The 22292-nt window shown below is 38.4% G+C and overlaps 1 protein-coding gene across 1 annotated transcript in view; it reads left to right on the top strand.

Moving 5' to 3' along the window:
* Positions 1-22292, top strand: part of LOC126234902 (transcription factor Maf-like) — a 104024-nt gene that overhangs the window by 39684 nt on the left and 42048 nt on the right. Inside the window, exons 3-4 of the mRNA XM_049943645.1 lie at positions 10864-10901; positions 19809-19947. Of these exons, the coding sequence (XP_049799602.1) occupies positions 10864-10901; positions 19809-19947 (177 nt within the window). The remainder of the gene's footprint in view (positions 1-10863; positions 10902-19808; positions 19948-22292) is intronic.

Raw genomic sequence — 22292 nt, 5'->3', positions numbered from 1 at the left:
TCAACAGACTTGTGAACAACAGATATATATTCATAATGAAAAACCTGTTTTAATGATTATTGAAAAACAGTAATACTTCATTTCAAGCTAAAGATTTTGTAGAAATTTGAGAATAAGGAGGTACTGGCTATGTGATTAGACAATGTGTCAATAAGGAAAATACATTATACTTGAAAATTTAAACCTCAAGGTGCTATCTGGGTTAAAAAGGAATTAAAAATTGTCAGTATTTCTCAACCTACATAGCTTATAGCATTAAATTTTTAAATCACAAAAGTAAGAAGTCAAAAATTCAGAAAACAAGCTACACAGGAAGTTTTTACCATCAGTACAAAATAATGGAGAATATAAAATAAAAAAGAATTAATACAGGGATGTAAGGGCCATATAGAAGATACAGAAAGAAAGAATAAAGTTCAAGTAAATCATTTAAAAGAACTGAATGAAAATTAAGGCTAGATATGTACAAAAATCAGTTTACATTTTCGTTTAGCTATTAAAATGTTAAATGAAATAACTGAAGCACTAAATCGAATGCTACCACATATATGCAATTTAAGACCAACTTTTGTTATTTCAAGATCATATGATCTTAACTGTAGATATAATTGTTATGTTGGCTAAATGAAATATAAAGATGAATAAAAAATTAGACTAAAAATTTTTAAATAATGGAAAGAACAACCAAGAACAGATACGAAAGACTGAAAAAAGATGAGTCTGTTATTGATGGAATAGAAAATTTTGAATAAGGAATCGAAGTTTAGTGTGATAACGCACTAAAAATGAAAACAGAGAAGCAGAAAAAACCAATGTTTCCTGCCATTTATTTTTACAACTATTTACAAAAATTTAACAACATACCAACAAGTAAGCAGTATAATAGTGATCAAAGAGATTATACACCAAACAAATCAGAAATACAGGATGCGTTGCAGACATGTGAAGAAGAGTTTAAAAACAGAAAATTTAAAAGAAGGAGAATAAAACTGAAAAAAGTTAAAAGATGAACAAAATATATTTAAAAAGTGTAAGAGGAAGATTATTGGACTATATATTGCAGATCAAGGTTTTGGAATAAAACCTACTGGGACACTGAAATTTGTTGGGAAATTTCCAGTGAAATGTAATGGAGATAAATTAACAGTCACTGATAGGACTTACTAAGATAAACATGGATTAATTAAACTTTTCAGTAAAACTAGATTACTATGGATGATATGGGTAAAAAACTTAATTCTGTTGATGTATCAAATTATGAAGAAAGTTTATTTCATTCTAGAGGAATACATTCTGATAAAAATGCAATCAAAATAAAAGGGCATAAATATAATAATTTCATTAAAAACTGTCAACGTTTATTTTGCAAAATTACCTGTAGATTTGGACTCAAGTGTAAATGAGAAAACTGCTTAAGGTTAAATAAGAAATATGCAGAGGAAGAAACTAAATATATCTTGATGAATGATGTTAGAGATTTATCAATACATTAGCAATAATCGAGGAAAATTAGCTGGAAATAAAATTTATTGTGATGAAAAAGTTGGAATAACAAAAATTATTGGAATTATAAAAATGAAATCTAATAATGTCAAAATTTTGTTATTAGTAATTCAAAAGGTATACCTTATTTAATCAGATTTTTTAATAGTTTTTCTACAATTTTTGGAAATCAGAAAAATCGCAAAGTTTATGTGAATACTTTAGTTAAAAAATTACCTTTGAAATGGATCTACCTGGATATAATTATTACTGTCCAGGAACAAAATAAGGAGAAATATTACTTAGAGGTCATAAAGAAATAAATAAATCAATGAACCTGTAAAAACATGTTTTTTTACAGAGATAATAAAGAATGAAGCATGCAAACAAGTTCAGTTACCTGCAAAAGAAAGAATGTATGCTGAAGATGTTTCATTAGGGCAATAATTAGTGGCTACATCCATTAGAGGAAAAATGTTTGCTAAACGAAAATTGGGTGTGGACCTGACTGAAAATGAGGTTTTTTTATAGGTTTATTTTATAATGTTTTTAAATATTATTTTTATTAGATGTATAATATATACTAATCTATATAAATAAAAACTTTGCAGTTAATTACACTTTACCTCCAAGTGATAAAATTAAAACTAAAGTAATTAAAATTAAAGTTAACTATGATCAATTACAAAATGTCAGTAATTTTTTAATTGGTTCATGGGAGAGGAAAATAGACAAAAAATCGCAGAATTTTCCTAACATCATTAGTCACTGGCGCATTAAAAATAATTGAACATCTAAAACGAGATAAAGAGTGAACTCTTCCTTTATTATTGGGTGCACTATCATATTTAGGTGCTGCCAATACAGCAGTTTGTAACAACATAATCCATGAGAGAAAAGGTGACAAGGAATTAAAAGAACAAAAAAGACACAGTTTAGCAATTGAGAAGAAAGGTACTGGATTAATAATCGAGAAATGAAAATTTCATATAAATAATTAAAATTTATAATAAACATTTAACTAACTTTGATATAGAAAGTGCAGCAAAGGGATAAAAAATTAAACATCTTAAAGGCGGTTTTAATTGATGAATTACTTAATAATTCAAAATTTTTGAATGTTTCATGCAGAATTTAGTTATTTCTGGTAGTATTGGTACATCTTGGTATAGTTCTTATAAAGCAAAAAATATGTAATGAATTAATTCAGTTTTGGGAAAAAGTGATTTGTATTGAAATGCTGAAAGAATACAAGATATTGATGAATTCGTTTATTGTCACTTATTATGTTCAATTGTGCTAAAACTATTATCAGATAGTTCTAAATTTAATTATATTTAAATCGAATTATTGTCGTTTTTTGAAATTAAATAGAATATGAGAATTATGAAGAATCTTAGAATCAATAATTAATACGTATGGATTTGAAAAAATGAATTTAGGAGAAATGGAATGAAGGTTAAGAAAGAATTGGGTGAAAAAATTGATACAAAAATTAATTATTATAAATCAGAAACCGAATCAGGTATTAATGAACAATTAGAATCAAAAATTAATAAAAAATAAATTTAAGAATAAGAGAACAAAAATAAATATTAAAACTTCATAAATATGAGTTGGATAAAAAATAGAGAGTGTACTCAAACAATTACAAATTAACTAAAGTTTGCATTGATTATAATAACTATACATTAGTAGCTGTAAATCATACAGCCGAGAAAAAAGATGGAGTGAACGAAGTATATTTAGAAACAGAAGTAAAATCTGGTTATTAAAGCTGAATATACTCATATTTTTACAATAATTAATAACTATGATGCGAAAAATGATGTAGAAAAAGACTGAGAAGTAAATGAGCAAATAACATCAATTCAACATTTAATTTTGCTTTACAAGAATATAATATAATCATGAATTTAATGGATTAAAAAATAAGGTTTGTGATAAACAAATAATTGAATTTATTTTTATAGCTGGCAATAAACAAAAAAAGAGATGGTTTTGAGTATACATTTATCCTTAAAATAGTTGCTGTTATTGACAGAAATATGTATAAAGATTTACCATTTATGGATTTTATAATTTCATCATGAGTGTTTGGTATCTCTTAAAAAATATTTACTGTTGACCAGTCAATAAAATTATTGCATTAATGAACATTGGCAACTATAAAATTACAAGATAAAGTTAAAAATGTTCCACTAAATTTAAAAATAAATTTATTTGGCGAAATTTTTCATATCTAAATGGATAAATGTAATCATGCAAAGCTTGTCCTTTTGGACAATCATATCTATTGATTGAAATGTAAAAAAATTACTGACACACATCATCCATTTAGAAAAATGGAAGACAGAGAATTGGAGGTCTTATTTCAATTTGTAAGACTAAGAACGGAATGATAGAAGCTGATTAAACGAATTAAAATTTGTGGCATGGCGATAGTGACGATTTAAGTTGGGGAAAATGAGCTGAAGGCATGAACTGAAGTTTGTGTTATGGAAGACATTAGACTAGGACAGTCCATGAAGCTATTTGCCATATACTGCTCAGGTGGTGTAATGGCTGTCATATCTGCCTAGTAAGTAGGAGACCTGGGTTCCAGTCCTGACCACAGCACACATTTTAATTCATTTCTTAATTTTTCTGTGTTTATCGTAGATAGAATAAAGACTCACATATTTAAAGAAAAATGTAATTCTATCAGATGTAAAAAGAGTAAATTTGTTAAAATAATTTGTGGGTGTCTGGCTGCAGCCTAATAATATTCATGAAGAAATAATTAATAAATGACAGAAGAGTGAGAAAAAATTAAAAAAAGAAATATTATTTCTTTTGCTATAGCTGACTTATGGCAGGCAGATGTAGTACAAATGGGTTCAAGGGAAATTCATGAAGAATTTTAAAACTCAGGTATGCGAGAAATGGTAAAAAATATTGATTTTGAAAAACTCATTAAAATGTAAAAATTTACCACTGTTCAACTTCTAGAGACCTAAAGTCTTCAGTTTTTGAATGATTGAGTAGAACACTAAAGAACCAATAAAGATGAAACTAACAGAAGTTAACGAAAAAATTATAAAAAATTTTCACTGTCTATTATAATAAATCAAAATATAAAGTAGTAGATGAAGTTTGAATCTAAAAGGAATTTTTGAAAAAGGCTATATATCTAGCTGGTCAACAAAAATTTTTCGAATTGAAGATATTATTTATTCTGATCCAATTATATATAAATTAAAAGATATAAAAAGAAATTTTTATGAGCAAAATGTAGAAGAAACTTTTTCAGATATGTGTCTTGTAGAAAAAATTATAAAAAGAAAGATGATAAAGCTTTAATTAAATTGTTTGATTTTAATGGTTCTTATAATAATTGGGTATCAAAAAATAATTTTATAATATTGTTTTTTTAGAAATAGTTTCAGCTAAAGCAGACTTTGGTTTGTAGCTAATTTAAAAAAATTAGTTTTCATCAATTATAATCTTATAAATCTCTTCTTTATAAATCAACAAGATAAAAGCTACCAATTATATACTTTTGCAAAGAATGAGAAAAGTAAAAGTAATTAAAATATTCCTAATAAAGATATTGAAATTAATATAAATACAAGTAATGGCTGGGTTTATCCAAATCATTGTGTGTATTGTGTACTGAACTAACACCTGAAACTGATGGAGAGCCTTCGTCCTGCTGTAGCCCTCAGTGGTTCACAACCCCATAACAGGCTACAGGAGTCCACCCTCCCAACTGCCACCCCACACCGAACCCAGGATTATTGTGTCATTCAGCCCGTAGTGGACCCCCAGGAATGTCTCATACCGGTTGAGTACACCCCAAATGTTTGCATGGTAGAGCAATTATGGTGTATGTGTACATGGAGACTGGGTTTGCACAGCAATCGCTGACATTTTGTAACTAAGGTGAAGTAAGGGGAACCAGCCTGCATTCACCAAGGTAGATGGAAAACCGCCATAACAACTATCCACAGGATGGCTGGCACATCAAACCTCAACACTAATCTGGCATGTTGATTCGTGCCAGGAACTGACACACCTTCCCACTCAGGAAGCAGAGTGTTAGACTGCATGGCTAGCCAGGTGGGCTATCCAAATCATACTCAGTTATCTAGGAGTCTCAAAATTATTCAAGCTGATTGTTAAGACTACCCTACATATGATGGAAAATCTAATAAAAAGTTAATTGATGTCAATGTTACAAAGTTATTTCGTTTTGTAACTATGAAATAATGAAGTAATACTTTCAAAAGCATAGACTTCTTTTATTTCATCATCAGTTATATTAAATTGAACTTCATTTCTTCCTGATATAACTTACACTCCTGGAAATTGAAATAAGAACACCGTGAATTCATTGTCCCAGGAAGGGGAAACTTTATTGACACATTCCTGGGGTCAGATACATCACATGATCACACTGACAGAACCACAGGCACATAGACACAGGCAACAGAGCATGCACAATGTCGGCACTAGTACAGTGTATATCCACCTTTCGCAGCAATGCAGGCTGCTATTCTCCCATGGAGACGATCGTAGAGATGCTGGATGTAGTCCTGTGGAACGGCTTGCCATGCCATTTCCACCTGGCGCCTCAGTTGGACCAGCGTTCGTGCCGGACGTGCAGACCGCGTGAGACGACGCTTCATCCAGTCCCAAACATGCTCAATGGGGGACAGATCCGGAGATCTTGCTGGCCAGGGTAGTTGACTTACACCTTCTAGAGCACGTTGGGTGGCACGGGATACATGCGGACGTGCATTGTCCTGTTGGAACAGCAAGTTCCCTTGCCTGTCTAGGAATGGTAGAACGATGGGTTCGATGACGGTTTGGATGTACCGTGCACTATTCAGTGTTCCCTCGACGATCACCAGTGGTGTACGGCCAGTGTAGGAGATCGCTCCCCACACCATGATGCCGGGTGTTGGCCCTGTGTGCCTCGGTCGTATGCAGTCCTGATTGTGGCGCTCACCTGCACGGCGCCAAACACGCATACGACCATCATTGGCACCAAGGCAGAAGCGACTCTCATCGCTGAAGACGACACGTCTCCATTCGTCCCTCCATTCACGCCTGTCGCGACACCACTGGAGGCGGGCTGCACGATGTTGGGGCGTGAGCGGAAGATGGGCTAACGGTGTGCGGGACCGTAGCCCAGCTTCATGGAGACGGTTGCGAATGGTCCTCGCCGATACCCCAGGAGCAACAGTGTCCCTAATTTGCTGGGAAGTGGCGGTGCGGTCCCCTACGGCACTGCGTAGGATCCTACGGTCTTGGCGTGCATCCGTGCGTCGCTGTGGTCCGGTTCCAGGTCGACGGGCTCGTGCACCTTCCGCCGACCACTGGCGACAACATCGATGTACTGTGGAGACCTCACGCCCCACGTGTTGAGCAATTCGGCGGTATGTCCACCCGGCCTCCCGCATGCCCACTATACGCCCTCGCTCAAAGTCCGTCAACTGCACATACGGTTCACGTCCACGCTGTCGCGGCATGCTACCAGTGTTAAAGACTGCGATGGAGCTCCGTATGCCACGGCAAACTGGCTGACACTGACGGCGGCGGTGCACAAATGCTGCGCAGCTAGCGCCATTCGACGGCCAACACCGCGGTTCCTGGTGTGTCCAGTGTGCCGTGCGTGTGATCATTGCTTGTACAGCCCTCTCGCAGTGTCCGGAGCAAGTATGGTGGGTCTGACACACCGGTGTCAATGTGTTCTTTTTTCCATTTCCAGGAGTGTATATAGAAGGGCATAATTAATAACAGTAAAATAAAAAATTAAAGCTTTGAAGCACATGTTTAGAAATATTAGGAGTTTTTTAAAGATTATAAATAAGTAATTTGGGAAGGAGATTTAAGTTTAATTTTTACTTTTAGTTCAAGTTCAAATGCTGCTATTTTTCGTTGGGCCGATAAAAATAATGATTGGGTTAGAATAAAAGATTAATATCAAAAGAAGGAGAAATTGGTTTTGTAAATACGGCAATTTGAGTACCTATAGTTAAAGATCGACCTCATTATGAACATGAATTATAGCAAGAAAGATCAAAACATCCTAAAATACCAATGTTTTTCTATGAATTACAAACTATAGAGATCGCTGGGTTGAGTAGTAAAAGTAATTTGGAGTTACATAAAACAAATCATTACAAGTTAACAGAATTTGAAATGTTTTACTGTTTTTTTCCAAACAAATCTTAAAAATAATCAATTACTGAGTCTTAATTATTTCATAATGTTATATTACAGAATATTTATCTAAAAAATTGAAGGAAAGAAGTTTCTCCTCAAGAAATGAGGAATTTACCCACCAAACAATGCTTCAAAAGTTTATGATTCATTTCATGATTTTGAATGAGAAACGCAATTCAGTGGACCCAGTGATATAAATCCCTGTAATTACATTATAAATTATAATATCTGCGTGACTTGAAGAAAAAAATAATGTAGGAACACAAAAAACTATTATAAAATTATCTGCTACTGTTAATCATTAAATACCTACTGACACTTTAGCTTATACAATTTTTATAGAAAAAAGAATTTGACCTACTGTGGTCTACATAAAATATTATCTGATATTATTTAAAATCTTTATATTTCTTGGATATTGAGTGAAAAATAATGTATAATCTTTTAATATTTCCTTGAAAATTCTCCACTATATCTCTTTCCATAATACATTAAATAATATTCAGAGTCTCCAGTTACTGGGCGAGACACTTTTAAAAATAGGCCATAAAAGATAAAATATTCATCTTCTTCAATTAATGAATGAGAAAGCTGTAAAAATAATGTTTAAACTTAAGTATAATCTTCTAATACTTTTGGTAAATTATAAAATTCATAATTCATCACTACATCTGTTTTCACGTAATAATAGTAATCCGTTATATTTCTTGCTCTCTTGGATAAGACTTTAATACTTTAATTTCTTCCGAATATATAAATTTCTTTTGATATGTTTCACAGTCATAAAAAAGGGAGACTATATTTCATAATTTCTTCTCAAATGTATCTATCTGTTTCATCATAATTGTAAGATATCCATACATATAATTCTTCTTCATATCAATCCATAAAAAACTCAATAACCTCATTATGAATTTCTCCTCTCAAATGTTCTACAGTTACAGATGGTGCAAAATAGTGTTTAAAAAGCTTATATTCATCTCGTTCCTGTTTTGATTTATTATTTCTTTCAATAAAAATATTTGTTTCGAACTTAAATGCATTCAATACATTAATCATACTGTTTTTGTTGTAATGTATCAGTCAAGAAATTTATTAGATTTTTTAACTTAATTAGTTTTATTCATTATAGTCAGGTAAATTTATTTTTCAAAGTAGGTTGGAAGAATTTAGTCATTTGAAAAAAGTTTCAATAGTAGTAGATCAAAATTGCGGATCAACCCACCCAGTGGGGCTGGACCAATGATATTCCTTTTAGCTTACACTTGTTTTCTTGAAAATTTTGAATATCTTACATCATTACACTTTATTGAACTCTTTTTCTGGGTGTACAAATATTATTAACCTGCTTGGTTTTTACTTATGTCTCACATTCATTATCAAGTGGAATGTCAGAATTGCCTTTCTGGTATCTTTTACATTTCTGAAGTCAAACTGATCGTCATTTACAGGTCCATCACATTCTCTTCCACCTTTCTGTATATTATTTTTGTCAGCCTGTTGAATGCCTGAGATATTGAGCTGATTATGTGGTAGTTCTCACACTTATCAGCTTTGCAGTCTTGGGATTGTGCGAAAGATTTTTTTCCCGGAATTCTGACGATATATTTCCTGATATGAGTACATGGAGTCAACGAACCAATCTGAAATGTCGTTTGATTGCCACTTGCCCTGAACGATTTCACAAGCTTCACAGGCATGTCATTTTTGCCTTCAAGCTTATTTGATCACACATCTTCCACACATTAGTTAAAATCTAATATTGGGTCCCGTATGTCTTCCATATCGGCTACCACTTCTTTTCTATGGTTCTTATCAGACAATTCCTCCCCCAGTTAGAAGTCTTCAGTGTAATTGTTCTGCCTATCTGCTCTCTGTGTTTAACAGTGAAATTTCTTTTGTAGTCTTAATGTAGAAGCCTGTGCTTTTCACGGAAGATTGTTTCGACTTTTTTAAATGCTGACTTAGTCCTTCTGACTATTATTTCCTTTTCGATCTCTTCACATTTTTCCTGAAGCCATTTCGCCTTGGCTTTCCTGCACTTTCCTCCTCTTTTCAGAGTGACTATATTGTTGTATTCCTGTCTTTTCCTAAACGGTGTTGTACTGTACCTCATTATTTCACTGATCAGTTGATGTACTTCTTCTGTTAATCAAGGCTTCTTCAAAGTTATCTTGTTATCTTCTTTGTATTTAGATTTGTCCTCTTTATCGGGGACGCAAGTATACCACGCACAGCAGGATTAATGCAGTCGTTACATTTGGCGGTGAACGACGCCTGTGACTTTGACATTTACATTACATTAAAAATTGTGACTTTATTCCGGTATTCTCGTTGCTAGCAACTGTCAGACGCGGCGGTGTCACAGAAGAAATTAAGCTGCAGCAAAATGTCTAAATGGAAAGTTTCTCTCATATGCCCTTATACTTTTGCATCTTGCAGCGAACCTTAAATGTCTTTTGTGAAAAGACAAATTTATTCCCAGTTCCGTTTTTTAAGTTGTCGTTAAGGAGCTATGTGACGTAGCACTTTGTACTTGAGAAGCTGATTTAGTTTTTGGGGAGGGCAAACAGCAAATAACTATCCGCTAATGGTGAATTTGTTTCTGTAAATGTGAAAGTCAGAATGTTTTCCGAGAAGACCATGGGCCCTCCTCCTCTTCCTCATCCCTTCCGCCCTCTGTTCTTGTGCACAGCTCCTCTCGTGGCACTGGCGTGGGCAGAGCTTAGACTTGGTAATTAAAAGTCACTTAAGTAAACTTAAATTTCACACTTCAGTAAAGCGTTTCCCCATTGTGACTGCGTCGTCATGCTGTGTATAAAACCAACATTCCTTCCGTTGTTGAATGCGGCCTTCTCCATGGTGGTTTACATACAGTGAATACGTATATAGATCATCATGATGAAGGCTATTTACAATAGTGACTAAAACGTTGGTGCTATAAAGAACCTGACGCGATCACGTACTCGGAAACATTTTACTGAATATGACAACCGCAGCAGAAGCCTACGTTCGTTTAATTTCAGAGTTAGTACTGTCTCTAGAAAAGGAAATGCTTGTTCTTTTCGCTTTGTGATACTTCGTTCCTGTGAAAACTATCATTTAGTTAAACATATATCCCGTTAGTCATCTTTTGCTTGTTTACGATTTGGTCGTTTTATGTTCCAGTATCCTACGTATGGTGCACTGTCATCCCTTTCAGAGAAGTAAGTATGAAACATTACAATATCTCACTTACTGAAACATAGAAAGAATTACCACTTTTATCAGTTCCTAATCTTTGTGCGCTTTTCTTTTTTGTACACTGCTGGCGATTAAAAGTGTGGTACTGGGAAGGATGGTGAACGATGAAATTTAATTATTGTGAATATACAGTATTGTAGGGAGAATACATGATTAAATTTATAACTGATTTGGAGAGAACTGTCACCTCCACAAATAGTTCTATACAGACTAGGCATTGAGTGGAATTGAGTCTGGTTGACATATACGAGTACCACATTCTATGCCAGATAAGCATTCGTAGTGGCTGGGGAAAGGTGGCATGCCATTCTCTCGGCAGCACATGTCCAGGTGTTTTCAGTGGGTGAGAGATCTGGAGAACGTGTTGGGCAGGGCAACAGTCGACCAATCTCTGTGCAGTATCATGGCAGGTCAGATGAACACAAACAATACGCACTGAGGTAACAAAAGTCCTGGGGCGGTCCTACACACATATACAGATGGAGATAGTAGCACGTGCACAAGATGTGAAATGGCAGTGTATTGCCGGACCTGTCATTTGTACCCAAGTGATGCATGTGAAAAGATGTCCAATGTAATTATGGCCACATAGACTTTGAATACGGAATGGTAGTTGGGGCTAAAAGCACGAGACATTCTATTTTGGAAAGCGTTAGGGAATTCAATATTCCGAGGTCCACAGCGTCAAGAGTGTGCCGAGAATACCAAATTTCAATCCTTATCTCTCACCATGGACAATGCAGTGGCCGTCCTCCTTCGCCTCACGACCGAAACCAACGACGTTTGCCAGTGCTAACAGTCAAACAACACTGTGTGGAATAGTCGCAGAAATCAATGCAGGACGTACGAAGAACGTATCCTTTAGGACAGTGCAGCGAAATCTGGCGTTACTGGGCTATGGCAGCATACGACCAATGCATATGCCGTTACGAACAGCACGACATCGTCTGTAGTGCCTCTCCTGGGCTTGTGACCATACCGTTTGAACGCTAGACTATGGGAAAATCGTGGCTTGGTCAGATGAGTCTCTATTTTAGTTGGTAACAGATGATGGTAGGACTGGAATTTGGCGCAAACCCCACAAAGCTAGGATCCAAATTGCCTACAAGTCACTGGTGCAAATTTGTGGTGCCTCGATAACAGTGCAGGCTGTGTTTACATGGAATGGACTGCATCCTCAGGTCCAATTGAACTGAACATCGACTGGAAATATTTATATTCGGCTGTTTGGAGACTATTTGCAGATGTACATGGACTTCATGTTCCCAAACAACAAGTGAATTTTTATGTATGGCAATGCGCCATGTCAGAAAACTTTGGACAGTTCGAGTGAATGATTTGGCCACCGAGGTCGCCTGGCAGGAATCCCATCAAACATTTATGGGATACAATCGAAGGGCCAGTTCGTGAACAAAATCCTGCACAGGCAACACTTACGGCAATTATGGGCAACTACAGAGGCAGCACAGTTCAATATTTATGCAAGGTACTTCCAACAACTTCTTGAAGCTATGCCATGTCATATTGCTGCACTGCTGCTCATCCTCCTCTCTTTGTCTACCTCTTCCTCTGGCTGCCCACCTCAACCAGCCACGTCTGTCTCATCCTTCCCACTCTCTCTGTCTGCCTCCCCATATTTTTGTCTATTTCCTCCACCCCCTCTCTCTGACCATGTCTTTCTCCCCCCTCCCTCGGACTGTATCCTCTTCCCCTCTCTTTTTCTATCTCTGCCAGTCTATCTTTTTTTTGCACCTGCCCACTATCCCTCAACAGTTTCCATCTGTCTCATGACCTCCCCTCCTCCACTTCTCTCTGTGCATTTCCTTCTCCTACTCATACTGTCCATGTCAGCCCAGCCCCAGCCATGCTCATTAGCATATGTAATCCCTGCAATATAGTTCAATAAAGCATGCCGATACTACTCCTACAACATACCTGTCACGCAGGGCAGCCTACATGTCAGGGCACGGGAAACTGTTTCTTGCTCTAGAGAGCTAGGCTGTCCAGGAAATCAGGTCGATTTGGAGGGCTGATACTGTTCCTGTGCAACGGCATCACAGCCTATATATCAGGGGTTGGGTGTTTTGACAATATCTACGCTCCTATTGGAGCTTGGAGATTATAAATCCCACAGAACTGATACTCATGAGACCTGATGCTCCTGTGCCAGATTTGGGTGAAATCGATCCAGGGATTCAGGAGGAGATCACAGACACACACACACATATAAACTCTGCTTTATATCTATAATAGATGTAGAAACCGTTGCTCTTAACGTCATTTTTCGGCTGTGCTGACATGCTAATCATTTGAATGCAAGTGTTTAGGACACATCATGCCAGTTTGATGTTCGTTACATGATGTCCTAATGTTTTTTTCAATTTTAATAGCCAACATTGTGTTTTTTTGGTAAAAGGAAATAATATTACTATTACTAAAATTGTGTAGCCTTGTTTTTCAATGAGAAAATAAATTGTCTGTAACTTGCTGTGATAAGATATTTGTGTCTACTATAATCGTTCAAACTGTGACAAGCGGCAGCTGCATTTGGTAATTGTCTACGTAAATCCCTCACCAAAATTATACATTAACTCAAACCTAAAATTTAGTTTATTTCCGCTGTCAGGTCCCAGGGAGCACGCGATGATGATTATTAGAGTCATTTGGTTGTGGTATGGAGAGGAACAATAGAAAGATATAGAAAGATGTGCTGGGTTAAGAACCAGTAAAGGAGAAAGCTTCTTGACTGTTCATTATCCCCAGAAAGGAAGTTATGACAGACGTAAGAGAAAGATTTATGAATTGGATTTAAATCTAGCGCGAAAGGTTGAAAGGAATGGAAAGGTGTCTCCTGAATCACGATTCTTGAAACGTCGTCAACAACGTGGACAGCTGCATCAAACATGCACCATGCCAACGCTGTAGACTGAGGGACCATTGCTCTGTTATTGAAGACACGCTTCCTGCACCAATAACACAGGGGGTGCATGAAATATGGAAACACCGCAAAGACAACACATTACCATGTCTAATACTCTGTAGAAAACCCATTCGTATTCAAACCAACTTCCAGTTGTCTCGGTCGGGCACACAGTTTTAATCTGCCAGGAAGTTTCATATCAGCGCACACTCCGCTGCAGAGTGAAAATGTCATTCTGGAAACATCCCCCAGGCTGTGGCTAAGCCATGTCTCCGCAATATCCTTTCTTTCAGGAGTGCTAGTTCTGCAGGGTTCGCAGGAGAGATTCTGTAAAGTTTGGAAGGTAGGAGGCGAGATACTGGCAGAAGTAAAGCTGTGAGACCGGGCGTGAGTCGTGCTTCGGTAGCTCAGATGGTAGAGCACCTGCCCGCGAAAGGCAAAGGTCCCGAGTTCGAGTCTCGGTCGGGCACACAGTTTTAATCCGCCAGGAAGTTTCATATCAGCGCACACTCCGCTGCAGAGTGAAAATCTCATTCTGGAAACATCCCCCAGGCTGTGGCTAAGCCGTGTCTCCGCAATATCCTTTCTTTCAGGAGTGCTAATTCTGCAGGGTTCGCAGGAGAGCTTCTATAAAGTTTGGAAGGTAGGAGACGAGATACTGGCAGAAGTAAAGCTGTGAGACCGGGCGTGAGTCGTGCTTCGGTAGCTCAGATGGTAGAGCACCTACCCGCGAAAGGCAAAGGTCCCGAGTTCGAGTCTCGGTCGGGCACACAGTTTTAATCTGCCAGGAAGGTTCCCCAAGATATTATTTCTGAACGAATGCATTGCGTTCTGTACGAGGGCGACAGGTTGCGTCGTTCAGTGTGAGGTTTGACTAGTTCTTTTCCTAGGCCTGAGAGGAATTCTCGAATCACGTAAAAATTTACAATACATGACGTAGGCATTGAGACGAGCTAAATCTAGTATATCAAAAAATACAGCAACTGGCAACCTTCTTGTTCCACGTTTCGGTGAATAATGTCTAGCCATCTTATCAACTGTATCAACTTCTGACTTTGTTGAGAAATAGAACGTTATTGTTTCAGGCTTTCTGAGCTCATGGTCACTTACATCAAATGTTTGGTGCAGAATAGACAACAAAATGACTGATTTATTTTGTGTTGGAACATACGAAGCTAAAACAGTAATATGTGCATACCCAAAAGCGGTTCATAATGGACGCCTCTGTTTTGATGGCAACATTTCTTTTGGTATCCCTTTTCGGTTGGCCCAAAGAGTTCCAGCAAGTGTCAATTTACTAGCAAGAAGTTCTCGTCCCAAATTATAAATCGCTAAAAGTTATCAGTAGTAATGTTCCTACTCTTTCCCTTCAGGTGATCGACTAAATCATGCACCACTCGTTTCTCTTTATTTATTTCCCTCCCTTCAGCAGATTTCCCCGTATACACTCGTGCATTTATGGCATAATTGCCCTCACAATCTACAGTAGCCTACACTTTTACCCCATACTTTCCAGGCTTGGAAGGAATGTACACTTTGAATTGACACCGTCCCCTGAAAGCACACTGATGCTCATCAACTGTAATATGAGGCCCAGGAACATGAGACGAAATGCATGCATCAACGAACATTTCAAACACAACCCTTATAAGTTCAGCTTTTGATCCAGAAGCAGCTTTCCTTTCTTCAATTGCAAGTTTATCATCGATCCTGAGGCACATCAAAATATCACGAAATCTTGAAAAGCTCATTGTGGCTCGAAAAATAGGTAAGCCATACTCTTCTGACCAAAATTCACTCAAAGGCTTCCCACGTGCCTTATTCAAGCCAGCTATCATTACTAGACCAAAAAAAATGCCTGCAGTTCTGAAGAATCAAGTTCAATCCAGTGTTCAAGAGTTGGGTACAGAATTTTACTATCTTTTGCATGATGATTGGTATGAATTACTATTACACTCTGCATGTGATTGGTGATAAAAAGTCTGAAACAATTTGACCTTGCTTGTAATTGGGGTCTAAGCTGACGTAAAATATGCGCAGTTTGACATATTTCATTCCTTGAAACCTGCTTGCGCACATCAGATGGTACTGTGTTGTATGTTATCTATCCACTTCTAGACACAGAACTAGACGCTGTCGTTACCTGAATACCATTATCATCTACTTCACAGTCACTCATACCCATTTCATCTACGGCCTGTATGTCTTCCTCTGTGATATCGCCGTCAGCATCACTTTCATCTTCGTTTCCAAAAATTGATTCATTGTCATTGTCATTATCACTCTTCTGTAAATCTACCAAAGCCTGCTCGAAACTGTAGCGCCTTGCAAAACGTATTTCACGAGTAAACTATAACACCACGTGTTCCTTCCACAAAACTCAATTCCATACTGTGAATTTGTCGTAACAATGCACGTCAATGTATTTTCTATTCATTTTTTACATTAATGTACAAATGAACGTCGGTTTATAAGGTGCATTGTTGCCAAGATTTATTTTCGTAACAAAACTTATATACACTCCTGGAAATGGAAAAAAGAACACATTGACACCGGTGTGTCAGACCCACCATACTTGCTCCAGACACTGCGAGAGGGCTGTACAAGCAATGATCACACGCACGGCACAGCGGACACACCAGGACCCGCGGTGTTGGCCGTCGAATGGCGCTAGCTGCGCAGCATTTGTGCACCGCCGCCGTCAGTGTCAGCCAGTTTGCCGTGGCATACGGAGCTCCATCGCAGTCTTTAACACTGGTAGCATGCCGCGACAGCGTGGACGTGAACCGTATGTGCAGTTGACGGACTTTGAGCGAGGGCGTATAGTGGGCATGGGGGAGGCCGGGTGGACGTACCGCCGAATTGCTCAACACGTGGGGCGTGAGGTCTCCACAGTACATCGATGTTGTCGCCAGTGGTCGGCGGAAGGTGCACGTGCCCGTCGACCTGGGACCGGACCGCAGCGACGCACGGATGCACGCCAAGACCGTAGGATCCTACGCAGTGCCGTAGGGGACCGCACCGCCACTTCCCAGCAAATTAGGGACACTGTTGCTCCTGGGGTATCGGCGAGGACCATTCGCAACCGTCTCCATGAAGCTGGGCTACGGTCCCGCACACCGTTAGGCCGTCTTCCGCTCACGCCCCAACATCGTGCAGCCCGCCTCCAGTGGTGTCGCGACAGGCGTGAATGGAGGGACGAATGGAGACGTGTCGTCTTCAGCGATGAGAGTCGCTTCTGCCTTGGTGCCAATGATGGTCGTATGCGTGTTTGGCGCCGTGCAGGTGAGCGCCACAATCAGGACTGCATACGACCGAGGCACACAGGGCCAACACCCGGCATCATGGTGTGGGGAGCGATCTCCTACACTGGCCGTACACCACTGGTGATCGTCGAGGGGACACTGAATAGTGCACGGTACATCCAAACCGTCATCGAACCCATCGTTCTACCATTCCTAGACCGGCAAGGGAACTTGCTGTTCCAACAGGACAATGCACGTCCGCATGTATCCCGTGCCACCCAACGTGCTCTAGAAGGTGTAAGTCAACTACCCTGGCCAGCAAGATCTCCGGATCTGTCCCCCATTGAGCATGTTTGGGACTGGATGAAGCGTCGTCTCACGCGGTCTGCACGTCCAGCACGAACGCTGGTCCAACTGAGGCGCCAGGTGGAAGTGGCATGGCAAGCCGTTCCACAGGACTACATCCAGCATCTCTACGATTGTCTACATGGGAGAATAGCAGCCTGCATTGCTGCGAAAGGTGGATATACACTGTACTAGTGCCGACATTGTGCATGCTCTGTTCCCTGTGTCTATGTGCCTGTGGTTCTGTCAGTGTGATCATGTGATGTATCTGACCCCAGGAATGTGTCAATAAAGTTTCCCCTTCCTGGAACAATGAATTCACGGTGTTCTTATTTCAATTTCCAGGAGTGTATATCTGAGGTATTTTCTGAACCCACTGCAAAAATTTCAAATTGTTGTACTACAAACTGTGATATTATCATCATAAATATTTTACCCAGTTATAATAAAAAGTCCGTGAATAGCATTGCTGGAGGATGAGTAGTCTACAGTCACATTAAAACTGTTTATTTGTGCTTAAACTATCCTTGGGTCTAAAAAGATTCCAGGTATCATGCGAGGATTAAGCCCGCATTTCTCGGGGTGTTTCCATATTTCTGTACGACCCCTGTAGAAAGAACCATGACAGCTGTCGACTACGTCTAAGTGATTGTAGACCACATGCATTCAAATTCTCGTTATCTGAGTCCGTAATTGAAATCTTACACACTATCGGGAGCTAGCTAGTCTAGCTTCATGCCCACAAACAACCGGCCTACAACTTACAGGAACTGCGTGACCTGTGCATAGACATTTGGTGCCGCTTAGCTGCATACCTCAAGGATTTGTCGATTCCATGCTACACAGTTTCGTTGCTGTATTGCGTTCTAAAGGGTGACCAACATGATAATTAAGCATGTAGTCATGTTTTGTCTCATCAGACTACGAGGTGTGACTATAAAGTAATGAGACAGATTTTCTATGCAAGATGTGGCAACCTTGCAGGCTTGCGTAGGCACAAAATCTTTGACCTTGATCTATACGCTGCTTCTAGTCCAAGCGGTACATCAGTCCAGGGTGCGTGAACTCATAAGATCTGATCTACGATTATCCGTGAAAATGGTGGCAAAAGAACTTAACATCAATCGAGAAACGGTTCGTCTAAGAATAACTGAAGATCTGGGTATGAGAAAGATTTGTGCAAAAATTGTCCCCAAAAATATCACACCACAACAGCGAGAATCACGGAAAAAAGTGGCAGCCGATCTGTTAGAGCAAACGGAAATCAATCCAGAATTGTTGATCCGTGTTACCACTGGTGATGAAAGTTGTTTTTTTTTCAATACGATCCAGGGACAAAACGCCAAAGTTCGCAATGGCGCTCAAAGGGATAACCCACACCAAAAAAAGCTCGCATGTCAAAGCCAAAAGTGAAATGCATGCTTGTGTGCTTCTTTGATTCCAAGGGAATTGTTCATAAAGAGTGGGTGCCTCCTGCACAAACAGTTAACCAATATTACTACAAAGAAATTTTAGAAATAGTTTGTAAGAGAGTTCTTCGTGCCAGTGCCAACATTGCTGATAATTGGATTCTGCATCACGATAATGTGCCATCCTATACTGCTCTGTCAGTACAGCAATTTTTAACCTCAAAAGAAATTTCAGCACTACCACAACCACCTTACTCACCACATATCGTTCCGTGTGACTTTTTTCTACTTCCAAGAGTCAAAACGGCGGTCAGGGGACATTATTTTCATAGAACATTAGATGTCCAAAAAGCTGTGACGAGAGTCTTGGAGGGTATTACAGAACATGAGTTCCAGAAATGTTACCATCAATGGCAGAAGCGCTGGAAAAAGTGTGTGCAATAAGAAGGGAACTACTTTAAAGGAGACAACACTAAACTTGACTAAAACGGTAAGCAACATTTTTTGCACATCAGTCTCATTACTTTATTGTGGCACCTCGTATTTCACTAGAGTCTCATCATTTAGCTTCCGTATGTACCCGCAATAATATTTGGCAAATGAAGAGACGTGAAAAGAATTCATGAATAGTTAGTTCTCTTTATTTAACTTGTATCTGTAAATTGTTACAAAAGCAGCAGTGCTTTTGAGTTGGGCTCAGTTTTGTAGGTACACTTGGTCAGAAAATTTCATTCAGGTATGGTGCTAGGAGGGAGATCATTCGTTTCAAACGAGACTATTGTTTAATTCGGAAATCGTTATTGTTTCACGACATTAGTTTAATAATTTTTCTGTCTGTGAGGATTGATGATGGTCTTAGTAGATAGGGGTAACAACCGGAAATGATCAATAAATGATTAAATGAGCAATCGGCAAATTGGTAGCTACAGTTTTCTGTTGGTTTGGCCGCAGGACACAGAGATGCCTAAATTTGCAGCAGTGTCCATATTGCCAGAAATGGAGGAAGAGGAATTCTTGGAAAATTCCAGGACGTTAGACCAAGATGGCGCTCACGTGCTGCCCACAAGCCGAGCTGCAGATCGTTTCAAGTGTAAGTGCTTTCAACTATCTGTAATATACAAATTACACTAGAAATTATTTGATCAGCTACGTAATTTTATTCTTGTTCATCAAAGATTTAGATTTGTTGCCACGACTAAATGCGCAACACAGTTCATTCTTATCAGTTGTTTGTAGTATTTATACAAAAACTACAACTGCGATTATTTGGAGGTGTCAAATTGCGACTTGTTTGTGTACACTTTGCGCTGCCGGACGAATGCGACTTTCAGCGAACTCAAAAGCATTGTGACACACTGCTCGATGGATTCGTGGACGTTACTTTCTCCTTAGTTCTCATTTCTAGTGATATTTACTTACAGTGATTATTTCAATATGCCAAAACGTAAGGAATATTCCAGTGACTTCAGATATGCCGTGATAAATGCAATAAGGCAAGGACTGAAACAAGCCGAAGTTGCATGTATTTTTAAAGTGTGTCGTCAGCTCGTTAGTACACAGAAAAAATTCTATAGTATACGAAAGACTGTCGAAAATAAGCCTGGCAGTGGACATAAAAAAAGTCACCTAAAGTCGATCATATCATAAAAAAGTTATCAGCAAGTGATGTTGGCAAGTCGGCTTAATGATACAAAGAGAGTTGAAAGAAAAATATGAAGTCGACATCACGTTTCCATTGCCAAAGGACGCTTGGAACACTTTTTAGTACAATATTTTGAACATAGTCGGTTGTGAGCTCTGCAAGATCCATGAACTATTTTGTATTTACGTGACAAACCCTAATTCTAGGGCTATCTTTCATTTTTGACAAATGGATCTATGCCGACAATGTAAAAACGGCGGTGGTACATTAGTCCTTACTTATGTAAAATTGCTACCTTCTGAAGAAGACAAATTTATATTTGTCGAAACCTAGGTAAAGAATTTCTTTATCCATTGCAACTGGTCGGGTGGTTATAATTTTATTACTTTGTAGTACATAGATGATGACCGACGAAAAAATCTTTAGTATCTACGAAAACCATGAAGGCCCAACTTGCGTTTGCAAAACAGCACAGATCATGATCAGGTTCAGACTGGGCTAAAATTCTGTGGAGTGACGAGAGTAAATTTAATTTGATGTCATCTCATTGTATCAAGCATGTTCGACGTCCTGTAAATAAAAAGATGTGACGTTCGGTACCAAATTCCCACCGTCGAATATGAAGGTGGCAGTGTGATGGTTTGGGGATGTTTTTCACGCTCTGGAGTTGGACTGTTAGTTCGAATTGGAGGTAGTATGGATCGGCTCGTTTACGGAAAAGTATTGAGGACTCAAATGCTACCATACGCTACACATCACATGGCAGCTGGATGGTATTTTCAACAAGATAACGACCCCAAGCACAAGTCCAAGTACATTAGTGATTTTTTAAAACGCAAAACGGTTTTAGTGTGTCCAAGTCAAAGTTCAGATTTTCTTCTATAGAACATCTGTGGGAGGAGCTGGGTCGCTGAATAAGAATAAAAAGTTATTCGAACAAAGATCCTTTTTTTGAAGCTCTCAGAAATGACTGTCATAAAATGCCGGTGGATCGATTTCAAAAGTTGGTCGACTCAATGCCGCCGCGGTGTGAGGCCGTCATAAAACCCAAGGGATATCCCACTAAATACTGATTTTCTTACTACGGTAGATGATAGTTATGTGTTCAAAAATGTTTCTTCAACAATGTCAAGCCACTTTTGCTCCACCATTGCCCCATTAAAAAAATTACACTCTATTATGTTGCGTAATCCAATTAATAAGTTTGTGAAAATATTTTTGAACGCTACTTTATGTCGTTGAATAATAAAAAACATCCTCAGTATTATTGTAATGATTCTAATTTTTTGAAACACTGCTAAAAAAATCATGTTATGTCACGATCGTACCACTATTTAGGCATTACAGGTAATCAGTGCTAAACGGTGAAAACTAAGGTTCAAGAACGCTTCGTTTTTCGGGTTAATTTGTCCGTTTTCTAGGGCTACATGCAGATAATGCCATGTTATGTAGACACAGGCACGAGATAAGCTACGTTCAATTTTTATGGAATACTATGAATGAATTCTTGTTAAGTTCTTAATGTATTACTAATACCATAATTTTCTTCCTCTTTTACTATTTCGCAGAAATGGCAGGCAAACCTGTAATCTTTTAAAGCACTGAAGCGTTGTAATTCCTTGTTACGTCATTTTGTAAAAGTATTTTTATGCTAGGGTTGGCGCCATTCTGAAATACACAGATATCTCAGGAATACCAACGTCAAATCTCCGACATCGCTACGGCCGGAAAAAGATCCTTCAAGAACGGGACCAACAATAACTGAAGAGAATCGTTCAACGTGATAGAAGTGC

The sequence above is a fragment of the Schistocerca nitens genome, chromosome 1, assembly GCF_023898315.1.
Source record: "Schistocerca nitens isolate TAMUIC-IGC-003100 chromosome 1, iqSchNite1.1, whole genome shotgun sequence".
NCBI lineage: Eukaryota > Metazoa > Arthropoda > Insecta > Orthoptera > Acrididae > Schistocerca > Schistocerca nitens.
Note: the sequence above shows the minus strand (reverse complement) of the source record. Positions and strands in the feature narration are given on the sequence as shown.